General features: G+C 42.5%; 2 protein-coding genes across 4 annotated transcripts in view; both read right to left on the bottom strand.

Annotated features, from left to right (window-relative positions):
• Positions 1-13400, bottom strand: part of Heatr3 (HEAT repeat containing 3) — a 39889-nt gene extending 26489 nt beyond the window's left edge. The window contains exons 1-6 of one of the 2 annotated variants that reach the window (XM_050119800.1): positions 13091-13400; positions 12808-12980; positions 10880-10967; positions 9194-9306; positions 6917-7026; positions 1119-1259 (exon numbers count right to left, since the gene is read on the bottom strand). In XM_050119800.1, coding sequence (XP_049975757.1) covers positions 1119-1259; positions 6917-7026; positions 9194-9306; positions 10880-10967; positions 12808-12980; positions 13091-13228 — 763 coding nt within the window. In that variant the 5' untranslated portion in view covers positions 13229-13400. Of the gene's footprint in view, positions 1-1118; positions 1260-6916; positions 7027-9193; positions 9307-10879; positions 10968-12807; positions 12981-13090 lie in introns of those variants that run through there. The other variant, XM_050119801.1, reaches the window with a different exon arrangement.
• A 2987-nt stretch (positions 13401-16387) lies between these two features.
• Cnep1r1 (CTD nuclear envelope phosphatase 1 regulatory subunit 1) overlaps positions 16388-22073 on the bottom strand; it is a 13557-nt gene continuing 7871 nt past the window's right edge. For both annotated transcript variants that reach the window (XM_050119803.1, XM_050119804.1), the window contains 3 exons: positions 19584-19693; positions 18983-19037; positions 16388-17712 (listed from right to left, as the gene is read on the bottom strand). In XM_050119803.1, coding sequence (XP_049975760.1) covers positions 17671-17712; positions 18983-19037; positions 19584-19693 — 207 coding nt within the window. In that variant the 3' untranslated portion in view covers positions 16388-17670. The remainder of the gene's footprint in view (positions 17713-18982; positions 19038-19583; positions 19694-22073) is intronic.

Raw genomic sequence — 22073 nt, 5'->3', positions numbered from 1 at the left:
GGAAGGCTATAAAGAAATCCTGCCTCAAAATCCCCAAACTGCCAGGCAGTGGTGGCACATGCCTTTAATGCCAGCACTGGGAGGCAGAGGCAGGAGGATCTCTGAGTTTGAGGTTAGACTGGTCTACAAAGTAAATTTCAGGACAACCAGGACTGTTACATAGAGAAACTCTGTCTTGAAAAACCACACACAAAAAACACCCAAGAGTGACACACACACACTTGAAAAAGAAGTAAATGAGCTGGGACTATAGCTTGGTCAGTAGAGTGCTTGCTTAGCATGCACACAGCCCTGGGTTTGATCCCCAGCACTGTATAAATTGGGTGGGGTGGTACACAACCATACTCCTAGCACTCAAGGTGTAGGAAGTTTGCAGTCATCAGACTATACAGTAAGTTTGAGGTCAACCTGGGCTACATAAGACCGTTCTCAAAAATTAAAAAGAAATAGTATTGATGCATTTCACTATGTAGACAACCTTGGAGCTTAGGCCCTGTCTCCCCATAACGTGATGAATATAAATGATTCTATTTGTGATTGTAAGGCTAATTTTTACAACAGTCATATCCACAGCAGAATGGGGGTAACCAGAGATAACGAGGGGGAGCACATTTAGGAAAAGTTATCATTTAGTGGATAAAGTCTCATATTGCAGGATGAAGAAATCTGGAAATTCAGCTGTACAGCAACATGCTTTGTATTACACCATATGGGGCACATAGGCACACACAACCACACATACATACACATAAAAAGAAAAGATAAGCAGGGCAGTGGTTGTGCACACCTTTAGTCTTAGTACTCTGGAGGCAGAAGCAAGCAGACCTCTAAGTGTGAGGCCAGCCTGGTCTCAGATCAAGTTCCAGAATAGTCAGAGCTACAGAGAAATCCTGTCTTTATAAAACAAAACAAAAACCTGAAAAGAAAAAGATAAAAACTTTTTAAAAAAGTAGAAACATCTATTCTGGAAAGCTTCACACTATGGAAAACCATGTCAGTTAAGGTCTCTGCTCTGACAGAAAGACTTTCAGACAGGGCAGAGCGCAAGCTGGAGTGCTGAAATGAAGGCCCCCACTTTTACTCACTGAAAGTTACTAGATAACTTGGCTAAACCTTACCTGCCACCAGTGTCTTTAGCAGAATGTACTCCATTGAGGTGACAGGACAAAGCAAAGCAGACTCTAGCACACGCAGAGCTGTGCCATCAAAAGACTTCAGGAGCTCTGGGTTCTCTTCAGTTACTGTCTGTAAGCAATATGCTGTGAGACAAAACCCAACAATTTTAGGGTAATTTACACCAGTATAACATACAAAAATGTGCATTTTTACAATTTCTAGACACATCTGCTCCTTTAGATATATAGGCTTTTTACTTCAAGGAAGGTACACACAAAAGAGGCTTTACAACCATCAGGGCTAGAGATCTCAATCTGTCATCTTCTTTAAATTTTTAATTCTTTATAGAACTAGACTCTCATAGACTATAACTTAAAGGTTCCTAAATGTTGTGGTAATGCTGAATTATTATAAATATCTGATTTATCCTCAGTTTATACACTTATCATAGGCCAGTAGTAGGAAATTCTAGTCCATGCACCACATGTTTAACAGTGGTTTTGTTGCCAAGAACAAACCTGAGGTATTAGGCATTTTAATTATTAAAAACCACTATTCTTTAGGGCTATTTACGAAAAAAAGTAGCTGAGTGTGGTTTGACTTTAATACCATTACTCTTTAATCCCAGCATTCAGAAGGATATTAATTAGTTCGAGTAGTCTGGTCTACATAGTTTCAGGACAGCCAGGGCTATATAGATAGACCCTGTCTAAAATAACCAAAAACAAATCAAAGCAATACAAAACAAAGCCAAGGTAATGGGTTACAACATTCATGCTAGAAATTCATTGAAAGCATAAAAACAACTGAGATCACATGAAAGGTTTTGACAAAAGAGATCTCTGAGGTACAAAAGGAAAATAAACCCAAATTATAAATCCAAATTTGTTTACTTTGAGATACTTATTCCATAAAAATCCAGATCTAGAAATTTCAAATTAGACTATCTGTCCAAATGAATCTAAAAACATGATACTAGGACTGGAGAGATGGCTTAGCAGTTAAAAGCACTTACTGCTCTTGCAAAGGACCTGGGTTTGGTTCTTTGCATTCATATGAAAGCTCACAACCATTTGTAACTCCAGTTTCAGGGGATCCAACTCTTTCTTCTGACCTCCAAGGGCACCAGGAATGTACATGGTCCACATACACTCATACACAAACTAAATAAAACTAAAACAAAAATACAAGGTACTGCTGTGTTTTACTTTGTGTTTTAACAAATAAAGCTTGCCTGAAGATCAGAGTACAGAGCTAAGTAACTAGAGGCCAGAGCATGGTGGCACACACCTCTAATCCCAGCACTCAAGAGGCAGAGGGATCTGTTAATTCAAGGCCACACTGGGCTACACAAAATTGATCCAGTCTAAAAGAGAAACAGAGCTCACACAAAGGTGATCCCAGCACTTTGGAACCTTATACCTTTAATCCCAGTACTAAAGAGGTGGAGACAAAAGTGATATGGTTGGGTGGAAAGAGAAATTTAAGACAGAAGGAGACAGGAACTCAGTGTAGCGAGCTGCGTGGTGTCACACCTGATGGAGATGTATAATCAACTCCTGAGATGGCTGAGGCTTGACCTATGCTATGACCACGCAATGATTATCAGCTGCCTGCATATGCGTGAACCTATGGGCAGTGCCCACCTGGCAGTTCGGGGTTGGTGGCCCATGCCTACTTATGGGCTGGGAGAGGGTTTGCCCAGTGAGAGAGGTCAAAGAGAGAGAGAGAGAGAGAGAGGAGAGAGGGGAAGAGAGAAAGAAAGTGAATAAAGTCCTGGAATAAACTGCAGTGAGAAGAGCTCCGGAAAAAAAAAAAAAAGAAGAAGAAGAGCTCCGGTGGTCGCGTCATCCTTGCGGGATGAGGGTGGATGTGACAACTCAGTGCTGTCTGAGGTTTGGTGGAGACAGTTGCAGTCTTGGGATCAACCCTGTGTCAGATGATGAAGTATGAGGAGACAGTCTGAGGACAGGCTTGCCCCTTCGGTTTCAGCATTGGTAGAGGTAAAAGAACTCTCTAGTGGCTGGCCTCTCTACTTCTGTGACCTTCAGCATTAACATCCCTTACATCTGGCTCTGAATGTTTATTAAGACCAACTAGAATTTGTGCTACACTGCTGGGATCTAATTTGGATCCCAAAATGCATCTATGTGCAGAGATGTATGTGTGCACATACTTACATCTAAACGAATTGAGTTATTAAGAGACTAGTGCTAGTCACATTAGCAAAAGACAAGATAAAGAGCTAGGATAATAGCTTGATTACAGAGTGCTTGCCTAGCACAAGCAAGGTTCTGGGCTGGATCCCCAGTACACTACAGCAAAGCAACCACCTCAACATCTACATCTAAACACAAAAGAAAGATAAACTGTAGATGGAGGCTACTTGATCGTTTCCCAGCCGCTCAGACCCAAAATAATCACACAGAAACTGTGTTAACTAAACACTGCTTGGCCTATTAGATGTATTGCTAGCTAGCTCTTAAACTTAAATTAACCCATTCCTATTATTTTGTATTTTACCACAAAGACTCATGGTTTACCAGTAAGGTTTCTGGGCGTCTTTCTCCTTTGGCATCTGCATGGCTATACTGTGCCCTCTTATAGGCCCAAAGCAGTTTCTTTACTAACCAATGGTAATAAAACATACCACAGCATACAGAGGGAAATCCCATATCAATAAGCTATGAATGCTATCATAAACATAATTTCAAAAAATTATTCTAGGGGGAGGGCCTTGGTCCTGCCTCAAAGTGATGTGCCAGACTTTGTTGACTCCCCATGGGAAGGCTTACCTTACCCTCTCTGAGAAATAGATGGGGGGAGGGGGTTGGAAGGTTAGGGGAGCAGGAGGAGGAGAGGAAGTGGGAACTTGGATTGATATGTGAAATGAGAAAAGATTGTTTTAAAAAATAAACAAAAACAGGAAAAAAATTATTCTGGACAGGACAAAACCATATAAATTTACTGTATTATATGTAAGTGTTGCTTTACTTGCAAAATGTGTTTATAAAATCACCAATCTAGCGAAATACAGAAAGAAAACACTATTATACATTTCAAAATGACTTAAGATGATTCACTGTGAAAAGTACATTAGAATAAGAACTGGGGCCCAGGAGTGCTTCCTTAAAAAGTCTGACAACCTGAGCTCTATCTCTAGAGCCTACAGTGAAGGAGAAAAGTGATTTTCTTTTTCCTTTCTTAAAAAATTTATTTAATTTTATTTTATGTGCATTGGTGTGAGGGTGTTAGATTCTTGATAGAGCTGGCTTCTGATCTCCCCACACACTCCACAGCACATGCATGTCTGTGCTATTACCCACAATAGTAATAAAACAACTAGAAAAAAAAATTCAAAACCTTTAATAAAGGCACAAAAATATTTTTTATTTTAAAAATTGCATTGTTTTTTTTTTCTTTTGTGTGTGTAAGCACAGACTATATGCCACAGAGCATGTTGGAGGTGAGAAAAAAAACTTACTGCTTACTGGAGCTGGCTCTCTTTCCACCTTGTGGGGCTCCTGAGACAAAACTCAAGTTGTCAGGATTGCATAGCAGTACTTTGCCCACTAAGCCATTTTGCTAGCCCAGTTTGTTTGGGTGTTTTTGTTTTGTTTATTTCTTTTTAAAAGTTTTCCCGGGGCTGGAGAGATGGCTCAGTGGTTAAGAGCATTGCCTGCTCTTCCAAAGGTCCTGAGTTCAATTCCCAGCAACTACATGGTGGCTCACAACCATCTGTAATGAGGTCTGGCGCCCTCTTCTGGCCTGCAGGCATACAAGCAGACAGAATATTGTATAATAAATAAAAAATTATTTAAAAAAAAAAAAGTCCCCCCCCCCCCCCGAGTTTTTCAAGACAGGGTTTCACTGGTAGCCCTGACTGTCCTGGAACACACTCTGTAGATCATGCTGGCCTCCAACTCACAGAGATCCACCTGTTTCTGTCTCCCAAGAGTGAGGATTAAAGGTGTATACCACCAAATTTTTATCTTAGATTTTTTTAAAGATATTTTTTTTAATTACGTGTGTATATCTGTCTGTGGGTATGTGCATATGAGTGCAGGTGCCTGCAGAGGCCCATAAAAGGGTACCTATTCCCCTAGAGCTGGAGTTAAAGGCAGTTGTGAGCAGCAGGATGTGGGTACTGGGAACTAAACTTAGGTTCTGCAGTGCAGTACACACTCAACCCTTAAACCATCTCTCCAGCCTCACCCCTATATTTTATTGTTACAATAAAAACTGGTTTAAGATGAAGACACCTGCTAATTTCTAAAATAGTGAGCAGTTTCTAACGTCCCCACTTAAAACACTACCCTCTACAGATTTCATTTGACAAACCAATCTTTTAAATTTTTCCAGTAGTACTTACTTATTCTACTATTTTATTTTTGTTTCCCTTTTTTGGTCTCCTAAAACTATCTTCTGAGAATTGGGCATGGTAGTACACGGCTTTAATCTCAGCACTGAAGAAGCAGGTGAATTTAAGGCTGGCCTGATCTACAGAGCAAGTTGCAGGCCAATCAGAGCTAAAAAAGAACAGTTGCTGAGCTGTCAAGAGCACCTACTGCTCTTACAGAGAACTCTGACAGAGGTTCAGTTCCCAGCACCCACATCTGACAGTTCACAACTGCCTGTTGCTCCAGGTCCTAGGGATCTGATGCCTTGTTCTCGTTTCTTAGGCACCACAACACACACAGCACATGCACACACATAAAGTAACTTTAATAAGGAAAAGGTATCTACTAAACCTAGGAGATGCAGTGCTAGAAGGAATATACTTCTTCCCTTTCTGGAAATATGCAGAATTAATCACGGGAGCTGGATAGAGAAGAAGCCCTTTCAAGTGTTTCTCTGTCTGCACCCAGCATTCTGCCCAGCTGCCTACTCTCTGCTGCTTCCTCCTGCAGAACGGAGGCTTTCTCAATGGCTCTCTAGACCACCACAAAGAAGGTAGGAAGCTAAAGACAAGTGCTGGACTCCATGTCCTCAGCTCCCATGAAAGGGACATTGTCCTCACTGAAAGGTCAATCACTTTTTTGTTGTTGTTGGGGTTTTTTTGTTTGTTTTCGAGACGTGATTTCTTTGTGTAATCCTGGTTGTTCTGTAATTCACTCTGTAGACCAGGCTGCCCTTGAACTCAGAGATCCCTGTGCTTCCTGAGTGTTGAGATTAAAGGCATGCGCCACCATCACCTGGTGGGGGCTTAGAATAAAGGTTTCTAAGATGTAACATATTACACATACCCACATAACTGCCTTCCTCCCTTTCAAAACAAAACAATTCAGAACTGACCAGGACATGGTGGCATACACCTTTGAATCCAGACTCGGGAGTCAGATCTCTGAGCATCAGAGGTTAGCCTGGTCTATACTGCAAGTTCCAGACTAGCCAGAGGTACATAGTAAGGCCCTGTCTCAAAAACAAAACAAACCAAAATACCAAAAAGCCCTGCAGAATTATTAAGTATTAGTCACAGATTTAAAGAAGTTCCATACAGGCGCTGGCGAGATGGCTCAGAGGATAAGAGCACTGGTTGCTCCTTTCAGAGGTCCTGAGTTCAATTCCCAGCAACCACAACCATCTGTAATGAGATCTGGTGCCCTCTTCTGTCCCACAGGGATACATGCAGGCAGAATATTGTATATATAATAAATAAATCTTTAAAAAAAAGAAGTTCCACACAAACAGAACTCCACTATACATTTATGTAACAGTAAGACAGCAATCACTGCTGTATAGCAGACAGGCTGTCCTGAACAAGACAACACACGAACAAATAAGCGCTTTCTTCACTTACCTACGGAAACAGCCAGGTCAACACTGGTGGGGAACCTACGCAAGAACTTTAACACAATCTCCAAACACCCTTCTTTGTTGAATATAGACACTGCTCTACTACTGCATTCACTATATTGAAGGGGAAAAACAAGTTTTACCGTTTATATTTTAACATTAAGAAATCAACCACAGACAACTAGGAAAAAAATAATTATGCTTTATAAAATCAATAATCGGAGTCAAAACCCCCACATTTATAAAGAAATGGCCATTCTTAGTCATAGTACACGGCAACACCAATCAGGGCTTCATCTCCATCACAGTGGGATCTTTCAGCTGATCTCTTTAGAGAAGCTTAGAGCTGGAAGAGCCTCAGAAATCATCTCATCCAACTTCCCATTCTACAAACTTAAGAAAACCCAAGACCCACAGGAGAGGCAGTACATCTGGAATCATGCGTGTTGGTGTGCTGGCACCTGGCCCAGGGCCTCAATTCCTTGTGCAAACTGTTGTTTTTCCACGATCACTTAATAATGAGTCCAAGTAAGGACAAAGGCCTCTATCACATAAAAAGCAACATTTTTAATTGAAAATCATATTTACTCACTCCTAGACTGAAATTATAATTTCATCAAGCAAAGTTTTCAATCTTCAGAGAAATTCCTCTAATAAGTAGTTTTGAAATCATAGAATTCGTTTTAAATAAAAAAAGTTATCAATACTACATATATATACATACACACACACTAAAACCAGGGTAAAAGGAATGAATAGTAGTTTTACTCGTTTCTAGAAAATAATCTCAATGTAAACATATACATAACATACTAACAGAGCAAACAGGTGACTACATTATTATACATGCTATCCAAGTAAACATATTTTCTGCTGGCTATCTAGTGGCTTCAGTACTGAGCTACAGTCAAGAAGGCAGAGCATGTATCAATACAGAAATGGAAACCGGGAAACAAAAGTCTAGGAGCTCTGATAACTATAGTGGATAACTACATGGTGAAGACGGAACTCACAGGCAGTTAAGAGAAAATATTTACTTTGGATTATAGATATATTAGGCTCTTTTCAAAGAAAATATTATTTAAACTCCCAGTTCAAGCCTCATGTGGTGGCTCACACCTATAAGTCCAGGACGTGGGAAATAGGAACAAATGGGTCAGGAATTCAAGGTCATCCTTAGCTACATAGCAAGTCCCAGGCTAACCTGGACCACACCTGTCTCAAAAAATCAAGATAAAAAGAGCTAGAAAGACGACACAGCGGTTAAGAGTGCTATTTTTGTAGAGACCTGAGTTCAATTCCCAGCACTATCATTTAGAGGCTGATAACCATCTCTAACTCCAGATTTCTGGCCTGGGAGGGTAGCAGCATTCATATGCACATACCTGCACACATATACATAACTAAAAATAATAAGTATTTTTTTAAAAAAAAAATCCAGGTTAGTAAAAAAACTACAGTGGTAGACCATGTGTTTAGTGCTTAGCAGCCATGAAATTCAGGGTTCCAAACAACCAAATTATATGACATAAAGTAAAAGATTGTCGGCAACACCCATCAGTTGCTCATGTACCATTTCTTTAGCCAGTCTGTAATCCCAAGCAGAAGACCAAGGTAAGGGGATCATGAGTTCAAAACCAGACATTACATAGTGAGACCCTGGGGTGGGGGGCGGTGAAAGAAGGGAGAGAAAAGAAAGCAAAAAACAAAAAAGGAAAAACTAAAAATAAAAGGGGGAGTCATTTTCTCAAATCTTTTGCCCATTTCTGGTGGGATGGAATATATCTACTAGTTTAAGACAAAATTACAGACAGACTCAGACTGGTATATAGGGAGCTTTTCAAGGTCTAACTCGATCTTATATTCTAAGAAACACTGCTTTTAGGTGAAAATAAGGACTATCATTCTGTGATAATCACAGATATAAAATCAGAAAAGTGCTTCCAGGCTTTCTTTCTAGCTACTGTCATTCCTAGCTGAGGTCCACTCCATCCTAACCAGCAACATGGAAAACAATGGCCTTGTTCCTACTCAATCCCAGAGCTGCTCTTGGGAATCACTTCCTATTCAAAAGCATCAGGCAATGTCTGTGGGCCTTTTTTTATTCCAGATATCAACACAGTCTGCCCTGGGCTGATGAAGCGGATGAGTCTCAAATCACCAGACATTATCACCTACTAAGTATCAGCATCACAGTTACAGGAGGTGCCTACAGCGTAACAGAAAGAGCAGCAGGCTGAGCAGCGGTGCAGTAAGATGATGTTCTTGGAAGGCTCCTTACCATATATTCCACAGCACATTCACAGCCTCGTTGGCTATGCTCTCAATGGAATTTCTGTTTGTATCAGTTTTCTCCTGTGGAGACATCTCATTTGAATCCAGTCCAGCGCTACACTGCAATCAAACATTATGATTAGCACCTTGGTTCAAAAGATTAACTAAGCAAAAAAGCTAACATTAGCAAAGAATTACAAAAGCAAAAGCACCAAAAATTACAGTGGTTAACAAACATATATGGTCATAAGCACATTTCTCAAAATGATGCATCCCTTGTGGGTAGAGAGAGAGTTCAGTTGTGACCTACTGGGCTGGCAGTGGAAGCAGAGGCAGGTGGATCTGAGTTCAAGGCCAGTCTGGTCTACAGAGTAAATTCCAGGACAGCCTGGGCTACACAGAGAAACCCAAACAAAAGGAGTATTGTGTTTGTGCAGAGGAAGGGCGTGTACTGCCCTTTCAGAAGACCTGGGTTCAGTTCCCAGTATCCATATCAGTTGATACACAACTATTTGTAACTCTAACTCCAAGGGATCTGACACCCTCTTCTAGCCTCTGAAGGCATCTGCAGACACATGACATTCACTCACACAGACACAGACATGTACACAAAAATAAACAAAATAAAATAAATACTATTCTGAGCATCTTACATATATTAAGTAATTAATCCTCACAACAAACTATTAACCTTTATCTCAACATGAGTAAGGAAATAAGATACACAGAAGCTGATGAAGATGCAGCTGAGCATATGGTGCAGTTGGGCTTCAGCTGCAGACTCTCTAGGCCTCAAAGCTGGTGCCCTTAAGCTCTGTGCAGAAATGCCTTGAGTACAGTACATGGCACTCTCCAAAGCAGGTCTTCTGAGTCTTGAACTTCTTATGGGGAGGCTACTGTCTGCATGGAAGAAGATTCTATAGCATCCCTGACCTCTGCCCACTGGATGCCAGCAGCATAGTGCCAAATGTCCCCATGGGCAAAATCACCTCCAGTACAGAATCACTACTCTAAAGGGAAAGGACTGATGTTGCACATCCAAACTGGGTCTTTTATGCAATATCAAGTGAAAACTGGCTATACATAGATAAGCGGAAGAAAGGCATGACAGACTAAGACCTATAAGAGCCCACTGTCCTTAACCAATGAGGTAAATCATATATATGAATGATGTAATATTAAGCATGAGGGTGCAATATAATCTTTATAAGTTCATATGTCTGTTTCTTGGGTGTATCATCATATAACCAGGTATAACAATACCTGCCTTGGACTTGGGATACAGTTGAATGGAAAAGCACCTGACTTTAGGTGGCACAAAGATTTGAGTTCCAGCTCCAGCACACGAAAAGAAAAGGAAAAAAGACTGTCTCATTGGACTGCTGTGAAGATTAAATTATAAACATACATAAGTGAGCGATAAAGAAATATGGAGCTTGAATTCTAACGGGGTAAGTCTGCATAGCTTTAGAAACGGCTCTTCTAATCATCATAAAGGACACAATAATAGAGATTGGTATTAGTAAAGCCTGTGTACTGTCAGTTTCCAGGAAAAGAAATGAAATTGCCACGGAAGTTTAAAGGAAACACAGGACTCATGACACAAAAGTACTGGGGGAAAAATTCACCTGCCCTTGTCTCCTAAGAGCTCCCTTCAGAAGCCATCCCTCGGGCCTCGCTGAACACCACATACCTCTTTCAGCAGTGCCACCAGAGGGGTCATGATGTCCTTAGCCACCATGTCATCACAGACTTCAAAACCTCCACAAGCACTGAGATTCCTACATAAGAAATTTAAACATGTTTTACTTTCAAGTCATAAATACAAAATAAAACTAAGCTCCCAAATGTACTGTATGTTTAATCACAGCCAAAGTTTCTGAGGAAAAAATGTATTTGTCATAAGCTGGAAAACAAGCCTACAGATTTTCAACTGTCTGCTCTTTATCACAACACATAACTTCGTTGTCTTAGTCACTATCAAGGCAACTCTTTTAAAGGAAAGCATTCAATTGGAGCTGGTTTACAGTTTCAGAGGCTTAGTCCATCATCATCATGGTTGGAATCATCATGGTGGGATGCATGGTGCTGGAGCAGTAGCTGAGAGTGGACAGAGACGCTGGCCTGGTGTGAGCTTTTTGAAACCTTGAAGCCTACAGACAGTGACACACCTCATCTATAATCCCACACCTACTCCAACAAGCCCCCACCCATTCTTTCTGATTTTTCAAGACAGGGATTCTGTCTAGCCTTGGCTGCACTAGAACTTGCTCTGTAGACAGGGTTGACCTTAAACTCACAGAGCTCCACCTGCCTCTACCTACAGAGTTCTGAGATTAATGGAAAGCACCACCATTCCTGGGCTGGCCATACCTCTTAATCCTTTTCAAATAATGCCACTCCCTGGTGACTAAGCAATTAAACATATGAGCCTGTGAGAGCCATTCTTACATCAACCCACCATATCCCAACTAACAGAATTCTCTGTAATTGCTACTGATTGTATTGATACATATATGCATTATTTGGTTAATAACAATCAACAGATTTTTCTCCAGGGACAGGGTTTCCCTGTGTAGCCTTGGCTGTCCTAGAACTTGCACAGTAGACCAGACTGGCCTTGAACTCAAGTGATTGGCCAGACATCTGTCTCTCAAGTGGTGGGGTTAAAGGCATGCACAACTACACCAGGCAATAAACAAGAGATTATTATCAGAAACCTTCCTCAACAGACCTAAGATTTACTAAGGCCAGAAATTATGTCTGTATTCCCCACTACACCATTCTCCAAGACCTAGTCCAATGACTGGCACACAGGCACTCCATCGCGGCTTACCTAACTGAAACAATACACACAGCCAAATCTGTGAGAGTACAAAAGTTAAGGTCCTGCCCCCTCTACAGTTCACTCTCTGCATAGCCATCAGAGTGGCTTTTTCAAAAGGCAGACTTCATCACTCTGGTTTATAATAAATTCTTCAATTCAGCAGCCGCAGCAACTATAATCGCCACCTCCCCCTCCCCCCCCAGCTCCCCCCCCAGCCACATTAACTTCTGTGCAGTGTCTATCCGCCCTCGGCCTCACTTCTCTGGCATGGCTCTTCCTCCCATACCGAATGCTCTCACCCTATTTTCCCATGTCCGGTTCTCCGGTCCTCTGGTCTCCGTTTATAAATGCCATCTAGAGGACACCCCAGTGCAACTCCCCTAGCCCCTCGTTTACACAGCAATTCTCATTAATACCAGTTGACTTTTTGCTAGTTTCCAGACACCCTCTCAATGGAGCTCCTGCAAAGACAAGGATCTTGGCTGGCCTATTAACATCCTGCATGCTGAAATATCGGTATACTTAGAGCCATCCAGTCAGGGACCCTATGGCGCGCTTTGGAAGGGAAAAATGCATCAGGTTTGAGGACAGATGAAGTAGCCAGGTGTATACAAGCAAGGTGCGTGATCTGTGGCTCCCGGGGTCCTTCGGAACCCGAACTCCTATCTCTATCCTCTGCAAACCTGAGATCACAGGAAGGTTTTTCTCTCCGCATTAGTAGAGAACGCAGCGGGAAAGGGTGTGCTGGGTTTGTTTGCTCGCAGGGACACCGTCTCGGACCCTCTCCGACTCACCTCAGAGCTCCGGCCGCCGTCTCCCTGACCGCCAGACTGGGGTCCAGCAGCAGCGGCCCGAGCCGGCGGACAGCATCGCGGCGCGCCAAGTCTGGCAGCGCCGGCCGCTGCTGCACCAGCCGGGCCAGCCCCGCGCAGGCGCACTCGCGGACCTCGGCGCTCGGGTGCTGGAGCTGCGGGAACCAAGATGTCAGAGGTGGGCAGTGAGCACGCGCGCCGCAGCCCCGCTCCCGCGGACACCCTGCCGCAAGCCGCCCCGAGCCCGGTCGAGCCATCGACCCACCTTTTCCAGAAGCTCCGCCGCTGGCCCGTCGTCCTCCTCGTCTTCGGTCCCGTTCGCCACGGCCGCCGCCTCGGCCTGACAGCTACCAGTAGGGGAGAACTGAGGTCTCTTGAAGCGCTTCGTCCGACTCTTACCCATGGCGACGGAGGCCGCGGGGAGAGACCGGGAGAGGAAGATAGCAACAGACGATGGGGGCCGCAGGGCCCAACGAACACTTCAGTCTCCGGCACTACCTGGCGTCCTTCCTAAGCTGGACGGGGCTGACGGCCTGGGCACACATGGAAAAGCTACGCGCCTGCGCACGGCGCGTCGGGAGCGAGGAGAGGGCGGGCATAGGGAGTGCGCGTGCGTGTAAAGCGGTGTGGGCGGGGCCACTCCTGACAGGGGGTGGAGCACTGGCTTTTCCTGGGAATATTAACACACCCACTCCACCAGAGAAATTCAAGGCTTCTAATCCAACTGTTCCAGAGACCCGTTCTATCTCAGTGTAACCTAGTCACAAAGACGGGACTGTCTACCAAAAAGGATAACATTTCTTACTATGCCATGTTTAGGATATAATCACATCAGTGAAGCCTCTCAACCTTAAGGTGCAAAGAACCCATGGAGCTACCAAATATATATCTTATTTCCTTGATCACTTACCTGGACACAAACTTCCTGCCATACCCATAGACCAAAGTAGTCTTCGCTTGTCTTGATCATGTGGCCTCTCCATGTCCACCCTATGAACTTTTCAAAATATTCTTCCATGGTTATTATATTCATTGTCCTCAAAACTTCTCAGTGGCTTCTCTTCCTCGGGATAGTTTTCAAAAATTTAGGCTAGGCTGCTTCATCTCACTTCACTCCTGTGTCCTGATCCCTTTAATAATGTTCTTTAGGGGCTGGAGATGTGGCGCAGCAGTTAAGAGCACTGATTGCTTTTCCAGAGGACCTGGATTAAATTCCAAGCACCCACATGGCAGCTCACAGCTGTCTGAAAATGCAATTTCATAAGATCTGACACCTTCACACCAATGCACATAAAATAAAGTTAAATAAATCATTTTAAAAAATTAAAAAAAAATGTTCTTTAGGGCCCAGGGTTTTACATAAGCCTCTTTTCCCCAACCTCCTGAATCAGTGGACACAAGAGAATTTCTTTTTTTGGGGGGGGGGGTTGAGACAGGGTTTCTCTGTGTTGCCCTGGCTGTCCTGGAACTCACTCTGTAGACCAAGCTGACCTCAAACTCAGAGAGATCCATCTGCCTCTACCTCCTGAGTTCAGGGACTTAAAGTGAGCCGCCATGTCTGGTTAAGAGGCATTTCTTTATAGGTACCTCTTCTGACTTCAGTCAGAGATCTATCTTGAGACACATCTGTTCTTTTGCTTCATAGCACAATTAAGAATTGTCACCTAAACTAGGCGGTGATGGCGCACACCTTGAATCCCAGCACTCAGGAAGTAGAGGCAGGTGGATGTCTGTGAGTTCGAGCCAGCCTGGTCTACAGAATGAGTTCCAGCACAGGTTCCAAAGCTACACAGAGAAACCCTGTCTCAAAAACACAAAAAAGTCACCTTCTGCTTCTATATGTAGCGGCACAACTGCTGTCTTCCGAGATGGACAGTTACATCTAGTAAGGACATGATCCCATTCCCATACATCACTGTCCTCCCAACACTAACTGCCGCCCGGCTAAAATAAAAAATTAAACCAGGCAGTGGTGGTGCATGCCTTTAAATCCAACACTTGGGAGGCAGAGGCAGGTGGATGTCTGTGAGTTTGAGGCCAACCTGGTCTACAAGAGCTAGTTCCAGGACAGGCTTCAAAGCTACAGTACAGCCGGGCGATGGTGGCGCACGCCTTTAATCCCAGCACTCGGGAGGCAGAGGCAGGCGGATCTCTGTGAGTTCGAAACCAGCCTGGTCTACAGAGCTAGTGCCAGGACAGGCTCCAAAGCCACAGAGAAACCCTGTCTTGAAAAACCAAANAAAAAAAAAAAAAAAAAAAAAAAAAAAAAAAAAAAAAAAAAAAAAAAAAAAAAGCTACAGTACAGAAACCCTATCTTGAAAAAGAAAAAAAAAATCCTGTCTGAAGGAAGTAGGGGCACAGCCTTTAATCTTAGCACTTGGGAGGCAGAGGTGAGTGGATCTCTGAATTCAAGGCCAGCCTGGTCTACAGAGTGAGTTCCAGGATAGCCAGAGCTACATAATGGGACCATGCCTCATAAAAATTGTGGGGACGGTATTATCCTGAGGCTGGAGAAATGGTTCAGCACTCTTGGAGAGGACAGTTTCAATCCCCACCACCTACATGGTGGCTCATAACCATATGCAACTGCAGTCCCAGGAAGTCTGATATCCTCTTTTGGACTCTGTGGGCACCAGATAGACATGTGGTATACGCGCAGGCAAAACATAAATACCTAAAGAATTGAAAATAATTATGGCTGCTTGCTTTGCACTGGATGGGTGGGTGGGGGACAACATCCCTGTAATCACCCTAAATCAGAAACTTAGGACACTGAAGGATTGCCTGAGCCCAGGAATTCAAGATTGACTTATGAAACAGTGAGGCCTGGTCTCAAAACGAACATCTACAGTACAAAACAAGACACAAGAATGAATAGAAAAACAGAAAAGAGGAAAGCTCAAACTTCTGGCACTGTAGCAGGATGCTGCTTCTTAGAGCCAGTGGGCTCTAAGCACCACGTTTATTTATATAGTCAGATATAACTCTTCTAGGAGCCAGGATCTTATCAAACACTCAAACTTCCCTGTCCCCATTACTAAGGGTCTTAAATCTTCTTCAGCTTTACATTCTTGGAGGAAATTCCCAATCTAGGCCTGTAAGAGCAACATGACATAACCTGCATCTCCTTAGTAAAAACCAAGCAATATTAGACCACGATGAATAAGACATGAGAAGGCTAATAGTCTAGAATAGTACTGGCAAGTATGTTTGGTCTACAGGACAGAGTTACAGTAAGACAGCTAGGAGCTAGAGATGGCTCAGCGGGTAAGAGCAGTAAGAGCACTGGCTGCTTTTAAAGAGGTTGAGGTTCAATTCCCAGTCCCCACATGGTGGTTCATCACCATCTGTAACTCCAGTTCCACTGTTTCTGATGCCCTTTCCTTAACTGCACAGGCAAAAGGCATGTAAGTGGTGCTCAGACATACATGAAGGCAGAACACTCATACACACACACACAAAAAAGTAAAATTTCTTATTTGGAATTAGCTTGTATCTAATATACAGAATACATTTACATATTTTTTAGTTGCAGACACAATAAACCAAATAAAAACTCTAATCACTGGTTATATATAAAATATTTATTTTTTGCACATATTTACCTACAGAATGTACAGAAAATAACACAATGCAGAACATACAGAATACCCTCTTAGAGAATTCTTAGAAGCAGAGGGTTTTATTGCTGCAATTCAAAGAATACAATTTATTGAAAGGAAAGTCAATATGAAAAAGTATTAGTTAAATGGCAACTTTAATTCAATGGTTTTGTCCTATCATTCAAATTTAGCTTCATATTGGATGAAATTTAAAATATTGCTCATGAAATAATTTAACCTTTTCAAAATCTTCTAATAAACAGGTAAAAAGGCACCACTAGTCCATTAAGTATTTACAGCAATCCCAGTTTCATTTCAAGGGCTACGAAGTACACGTTGCTGTTGCGCATACACAGTATGTCATCACGACTCTCCAGCAGTGAGGACTGCAGGCTCTGGCTTGGGATGTGGTTCCGGTGTTAGTGGTGATGGACTGGGCTCATCAGCTACACCAGGACAGTACTGGTCTATCACATCTATCTCAGCATAAAATCCAGTCACCTAAAATAACGACTGTCAAATTCCCAGGCAACACATAATTTAACTTGTACATTCAGAAGACTTTGGGGTGTTTTTATAAATTCTTTTTTAAAAAAGTAATTTAGTGTTAAATGAGAACAATTTACTGAAAAATATAACAATAGTTGCCAAAATTCAGTATTGGGCTTAACAAAAATTGTTGAAACATGTATAAAATTTCAACATAACGGAGATGAGGTTTTCTCAGTCTAAGTGGAGCCTGGTATTTCCCGCAGCACATGGAAGGAGGCGCTGAGAATGAAAGGCACACATAGTAGCCAGGTTTAAGGAGCCGTGGAGATGCCAAGCAGATGGTTTCTGAAATACTGGTGCAGGAGAGCAAAGTCCAAACATTTTCCTCTTGGTTTAACATTGGCGTTGATTTGCTATTTACAGTAGTTTGCAAAAATACATTATAAAAACTGAATGAGGTTTGGTTTCTAAGTTTAACTTAGTAACATACACACATACTTCACCTGCAGAACTCTGCAGGAGCTGAAGTACTAAAGTGACACTAACACTGAACACAGGTAACCAAAGGTACTGAAGCACTGAGCGCTCAGTCATCTTCATTGAGACAATCTGGGCAAATATTGCACGCTTCTTGTCAGTTGTTGCTAAACCATCACATATCCAATTCCAAAAGGAATCCTTGGTGGCGTTTTGCTCTATCACTTACTTGAAAGAAAGACTGGTTTAGGTTCCCTAGCAATAGTGCAGATTGTCATTGAACGTGAGGTCTAGGTTTCAAAATTAGCTTTCCTGTCTGTAAAAAAGGAAAAAAGAAAAAGTCAATTCACAGTTCTATTAAAAACACCAGCAGTTATTTACAGACCTTAAAGGGAACTGGAGGGCCATGGTTTAGCACTTGCTCCCTGCCAAGCTTGATAACCCGCGTGCAACCCCCAGAACCAAAACGGTAAAAGCAGACAACTACTGCACATCTCTCTTTCCCACTGGCACCATGGCATACGGTGTGTGCATACTTGGGTGCCTATGCGCACAAACACACATGAACAGTCATTCAATAAATATGTAAAACTTCTGTTAAAGGGCATCTAATGGAACCAGTGAGATGGCTCAGTGGGGAAAGGCTCCTGCTGACAGGTCTGACAAAATCAGTTCAGTTCCCAGGACCCAAAGTGGAAGGAGAAAAAAGAGATTTGTGAGAGTTGTCCTCTCATCTCCCCTGCTTGGATGACATAGTAAAATCCAGGCCAGCCTGTCTCAAAATTAAAAATAATAATAATAAAAAATAAAATAAGAAAGATTCAATTGTCAACCCCACCAATTTGTTTGGCACCCCTGACTGCAGTCCTGGCTGGTTTAGAACTTGCTATGTAAACCAGGCTGGTCTCTTCCTCCTGAGTGCAGGGGTTAAGGGTGTGTGCCAACAAGCCTGACTAAGAGATTTCAGGTATAATCTTGTTTGGTTCAGATAAGGAATTGCTATGGAGTCCAGGCTGGCCTTCACCCCTTTACTGATTTTTGTTTTTTGGTGGCAGTGGGTTTTTGTTTTGTTTTGAGACAGTATTTTTGTTTTGTTTTGTTTTGTTTTTTTTTTTAGACAGTATTTTTATCTTCAGGCTAGTCTCAAATTTGTATGTAGCTAAGGGAGAGCCTTAATCTTTGATTTTCCTGCTTCCACCTCCCAAGTGCTGGGATTACAGGTGTAAACCATGCCCGGTTTCACAGGGTAAAACCCAAGGCTTTACACGTGTTAAACAAGCACTCAGTTACAACTCCCGAATGAGCTACACCCAAGACCTTGGCTTCACACTCTCTTCTCTTGCCTCAGTTCCCTAGTACCGAGATTACAGGTGTATGCCACCAAGCCTGACCCACAGGACCCAAAGGTCTGTTTTTCTAAAACTAAACAGGTCCACTAAGCATTTTTACTATTTTGAAATAGGGTCTCACTATGTAGATTAGGGTGGCCTTGAATTTGAAGTAATCCTCTTGCCTCCTGTGGGCAGAGATTATAGATGTCAACAACATACCTGGCTACAGGTATATTCTAATGAAAAAATACTTACATCATCACAAGACATATTGTATTCTGCTAGTATCGTTCGGCATCGAGCAGCTATTCTGAATTATTGTGGTCAAAGGAAAATTGCCAATGCGAAGCAAGCATCTCTTATGGGTTAGACGTGAAATGTTGCCCCCAAGGGCTCATGTGCTAAAGGCTAGATTGAGGTAAAGGTTAAAGGTTAGCCATCGGCATGTTGAGGTAACTGAATAACGAAGGGACAAACTTCCTCAATAGATAAATCCACCTATGATTTCATAGCTAAGGGGCGTGGAGCCTAGTCAGAGATGTAGGTCACCAAGGGGGTAACTTTGAAAAGCATATTTTGTTACTGAACCTTCACTGTGTCTGGCCACCATGAGGTGAGTGGGTTTGTTTTACCCCACGCTTCTTGCCATGATGTGCTGCCTTACCATGGCCAAAACACAACAGAGCAACCAAGCATGGACTGAGCCCTCCGAAATCATGAGCCATGACAAATCTTCTCACATATTTTGTCTTGGGGTTGGAATGTGATTAACAAGGCTTCTAACAACCACTTAGATAACATGGAAGGTTCTTTAGCTTAGTTCAGAGGACAAAATTAAACTCCAGGTAAAGGATACATTGATGGTGCAACTACTCTTTTGTGTATGCCAGCAAAGAACAAGCCTATTAGAGTTATACAGCTAATTGTGAAAAATGGATGATTCCATAAGGACGTGAAGAAGGACACCTGTAAGAGAAAAGTGTGAGATTAAGAATCTTAGGGCCTACACAGATATGCACAATGTTTTATCACGTCAACTACAGGGTGAAGACCTCCAACAACTCTACTCTTATTGCTGTGCTATGATAACAGAACACATGCTCTATCTTCTTTGTATGGCGGGATTGCACAGCATCGTCATCCATGCCAAACTCTAGGCCACTTCAAATTCATTCCTATAATCAGAAAACCACCCCACCAAAAAAATCCTCAACTTTCTGTTCAATGAATGTAGATTAGGCCTTTAATGTCTTCTTCCCCCGAACCCCCGACAGGGTTTTTTGGTTTAGTCCTAGCTTTCCTGGAACTCTCTGTAGACCAGGCTGGCCTTGAACTCAGAGGTACACCTGCCTCTGCCTCCTGAGTGAGTGCTGCGATTAAAAGCAGTGCCACCCCTGCCCTGCTGGAGGCCTTTAGTCTCAATGAAAACACAGATTAAATCTGATTTAATTATTTCCCCGTCAAAAAAGCTTCAAGGCTAGGAACAGTGTCGGTAATGAAACTACCTAATTTCAACGCTCAGGAGGTAGAGGCAAGTGGATCTCGTGAGTTCAAGGCCAGCCTGGGCTAATAGCTGTATAGTGAGACTTTGTTTCAAAAAACTGAAACCAACAAAAGCTACCTTAAGAAAGTGAGGCTAGCTCTGTCATTCACAACCAAGTCCCAGACTAATCTTGATCTCCCGTCCCACCCTCCACACAAATGCCAACTTCCCTATTAGCTTAATTTCTACAACGCCTTCATTACCTTTGCTTGAAATGAATAAATAATGTTTATTTGAATTTTTTTTGTTTTTTGTTTTTTTGAGACAGCTTTGGTGCCTGCCCTGCCTTGTAGACCAGTCTGGCCTTGAACTCACAGAGATCTGTCCACCTCTGCTTGGGATTAAAGGCATGCGCCACCACCGCCTGGTTTATTTGAATTTTTAAAAATGAAGCTGTTTTAAAGCTTCTTGAAAAATGAAATAAAAAATATTAAGTAAAAAAAGTTTCTTTTATGCCGGGCGATGGTGGCGCACACCTCTAATTCCAGCACTCGGGAGACAGAGGCAGGCGGATCTCTNAAAAACCAAAAAAAAAAAAAAAAAAAGTTTCTTTTGAAGTTATTAGAATTGTGGTGGCCATGGACACTGAAGCAACAAAAACTGGTTAGTAGGAATCTGTAAAGATCTAGAGAGAAAGACTGAGAGAGAAAGAAAGGACTTCCTTCAGATCTGGGCATATTGAAATGACTATAAAAAAATCTGGAAATGCACAACTCTAAGACTATGTAGAGTGACAAGAGTCCAGGATCCATACTAGAACAAGAGAGGGCACAAAAAGCAGAAGGCTTGGAAATGGAAACATAGCAAAGTAAAAAAATAAACATGTAGCCTGTCTAGAAAAAGAAAGTAAACGGATTGGTAAGTACATAGGAAAAACACTGGAGGGAAGCACAGTACTTTCTCCACAGGAGAGATCTCACGGATTTATGATGGAAAGCTAAACACACACACGCACACACACATGCAAGACAAAGAAATGGACTAGGCATATAATTCAACAAGGACAAATGAAAGATCAAGGCTTAAAACACCAGGAGGGAAATATTTCTGAGATGAGGTGATGCTGAAGACAAGCTAAAGTTCCAGAGGACTTCCTTTTCTTTCTGTTTTGGGAACAGGATCTTGCTACATAGCTCCTGCTGACCTGCTACTTACATGGCAGCCTAGAACTCATAGTATCTCCTATGATTTAGCCTCCCAAGCAAAGGGAACATAGGCATAAGCCCCCACGCTAGCCTCTGATGTGGGAGTGATTTCTTATTAATAAAGAAACTGCCTAGGCCCCTTGATAGGCCAACCCTTAGGTGGGTGGAGTAAACAGAACAAAATGCTGGGAGAAAGAAGCTGAGTCAGGAGTTGCCATGATTCTCCCACTCCAGACAGACGCAGGTTAAGATCTTTCCTGGTAAGCCAGCTCGTGGGCTACACAGATTATTAGAAACGGGTTAGATTAATATGTAAGAGCTAGCCAATAAGAGGCTACAGATAACGGGCCAGGCAGTATTTAAAAGAATACAGATTCTGTGTAATTATTTCGGGGTAAAGCTAGCCGGGTGAAGGAATGTAGCCCGCCGCTCCTACTACAACACGCCCCTGAAGAACTATCGCTTTACAATCTCTGAGCTTTAACTGGCCAGCAAGATGGTTATATAGGTAAAGGTACTTGCCACCAACTCTGATAACCTGAGTTCAATCCCCAGGACCCACATGGTAGAAGAAGAGAGCTAATTCCCAAAGTGTCTTCCGCCTTCCACAAGAGGAGCACACACACACACACACACACACACACACACACACACTATA

Source organism: Alexandromys fortis, unplaced genomic scaffold (assembly GCF_014885135.2).
Source record: "Alexandromys fortis isolate MF-2015 unplaced genomic scaffold, M_Fortis_MF-2015_v1.1 scaffold_178, whole genome shotgun sequence".
Lineage (NCBI taxonomy): Eukaryota > Metazoa > Chordata > Mammalia > Rodentia > Cricetidae > Alexandromys > Alexandromys fortis.
The sequence above is the reverse complement of the archived record's forward strand: the minus strand, read 5'-3'. Positions and strand labels throughout refer to the sequence as shown.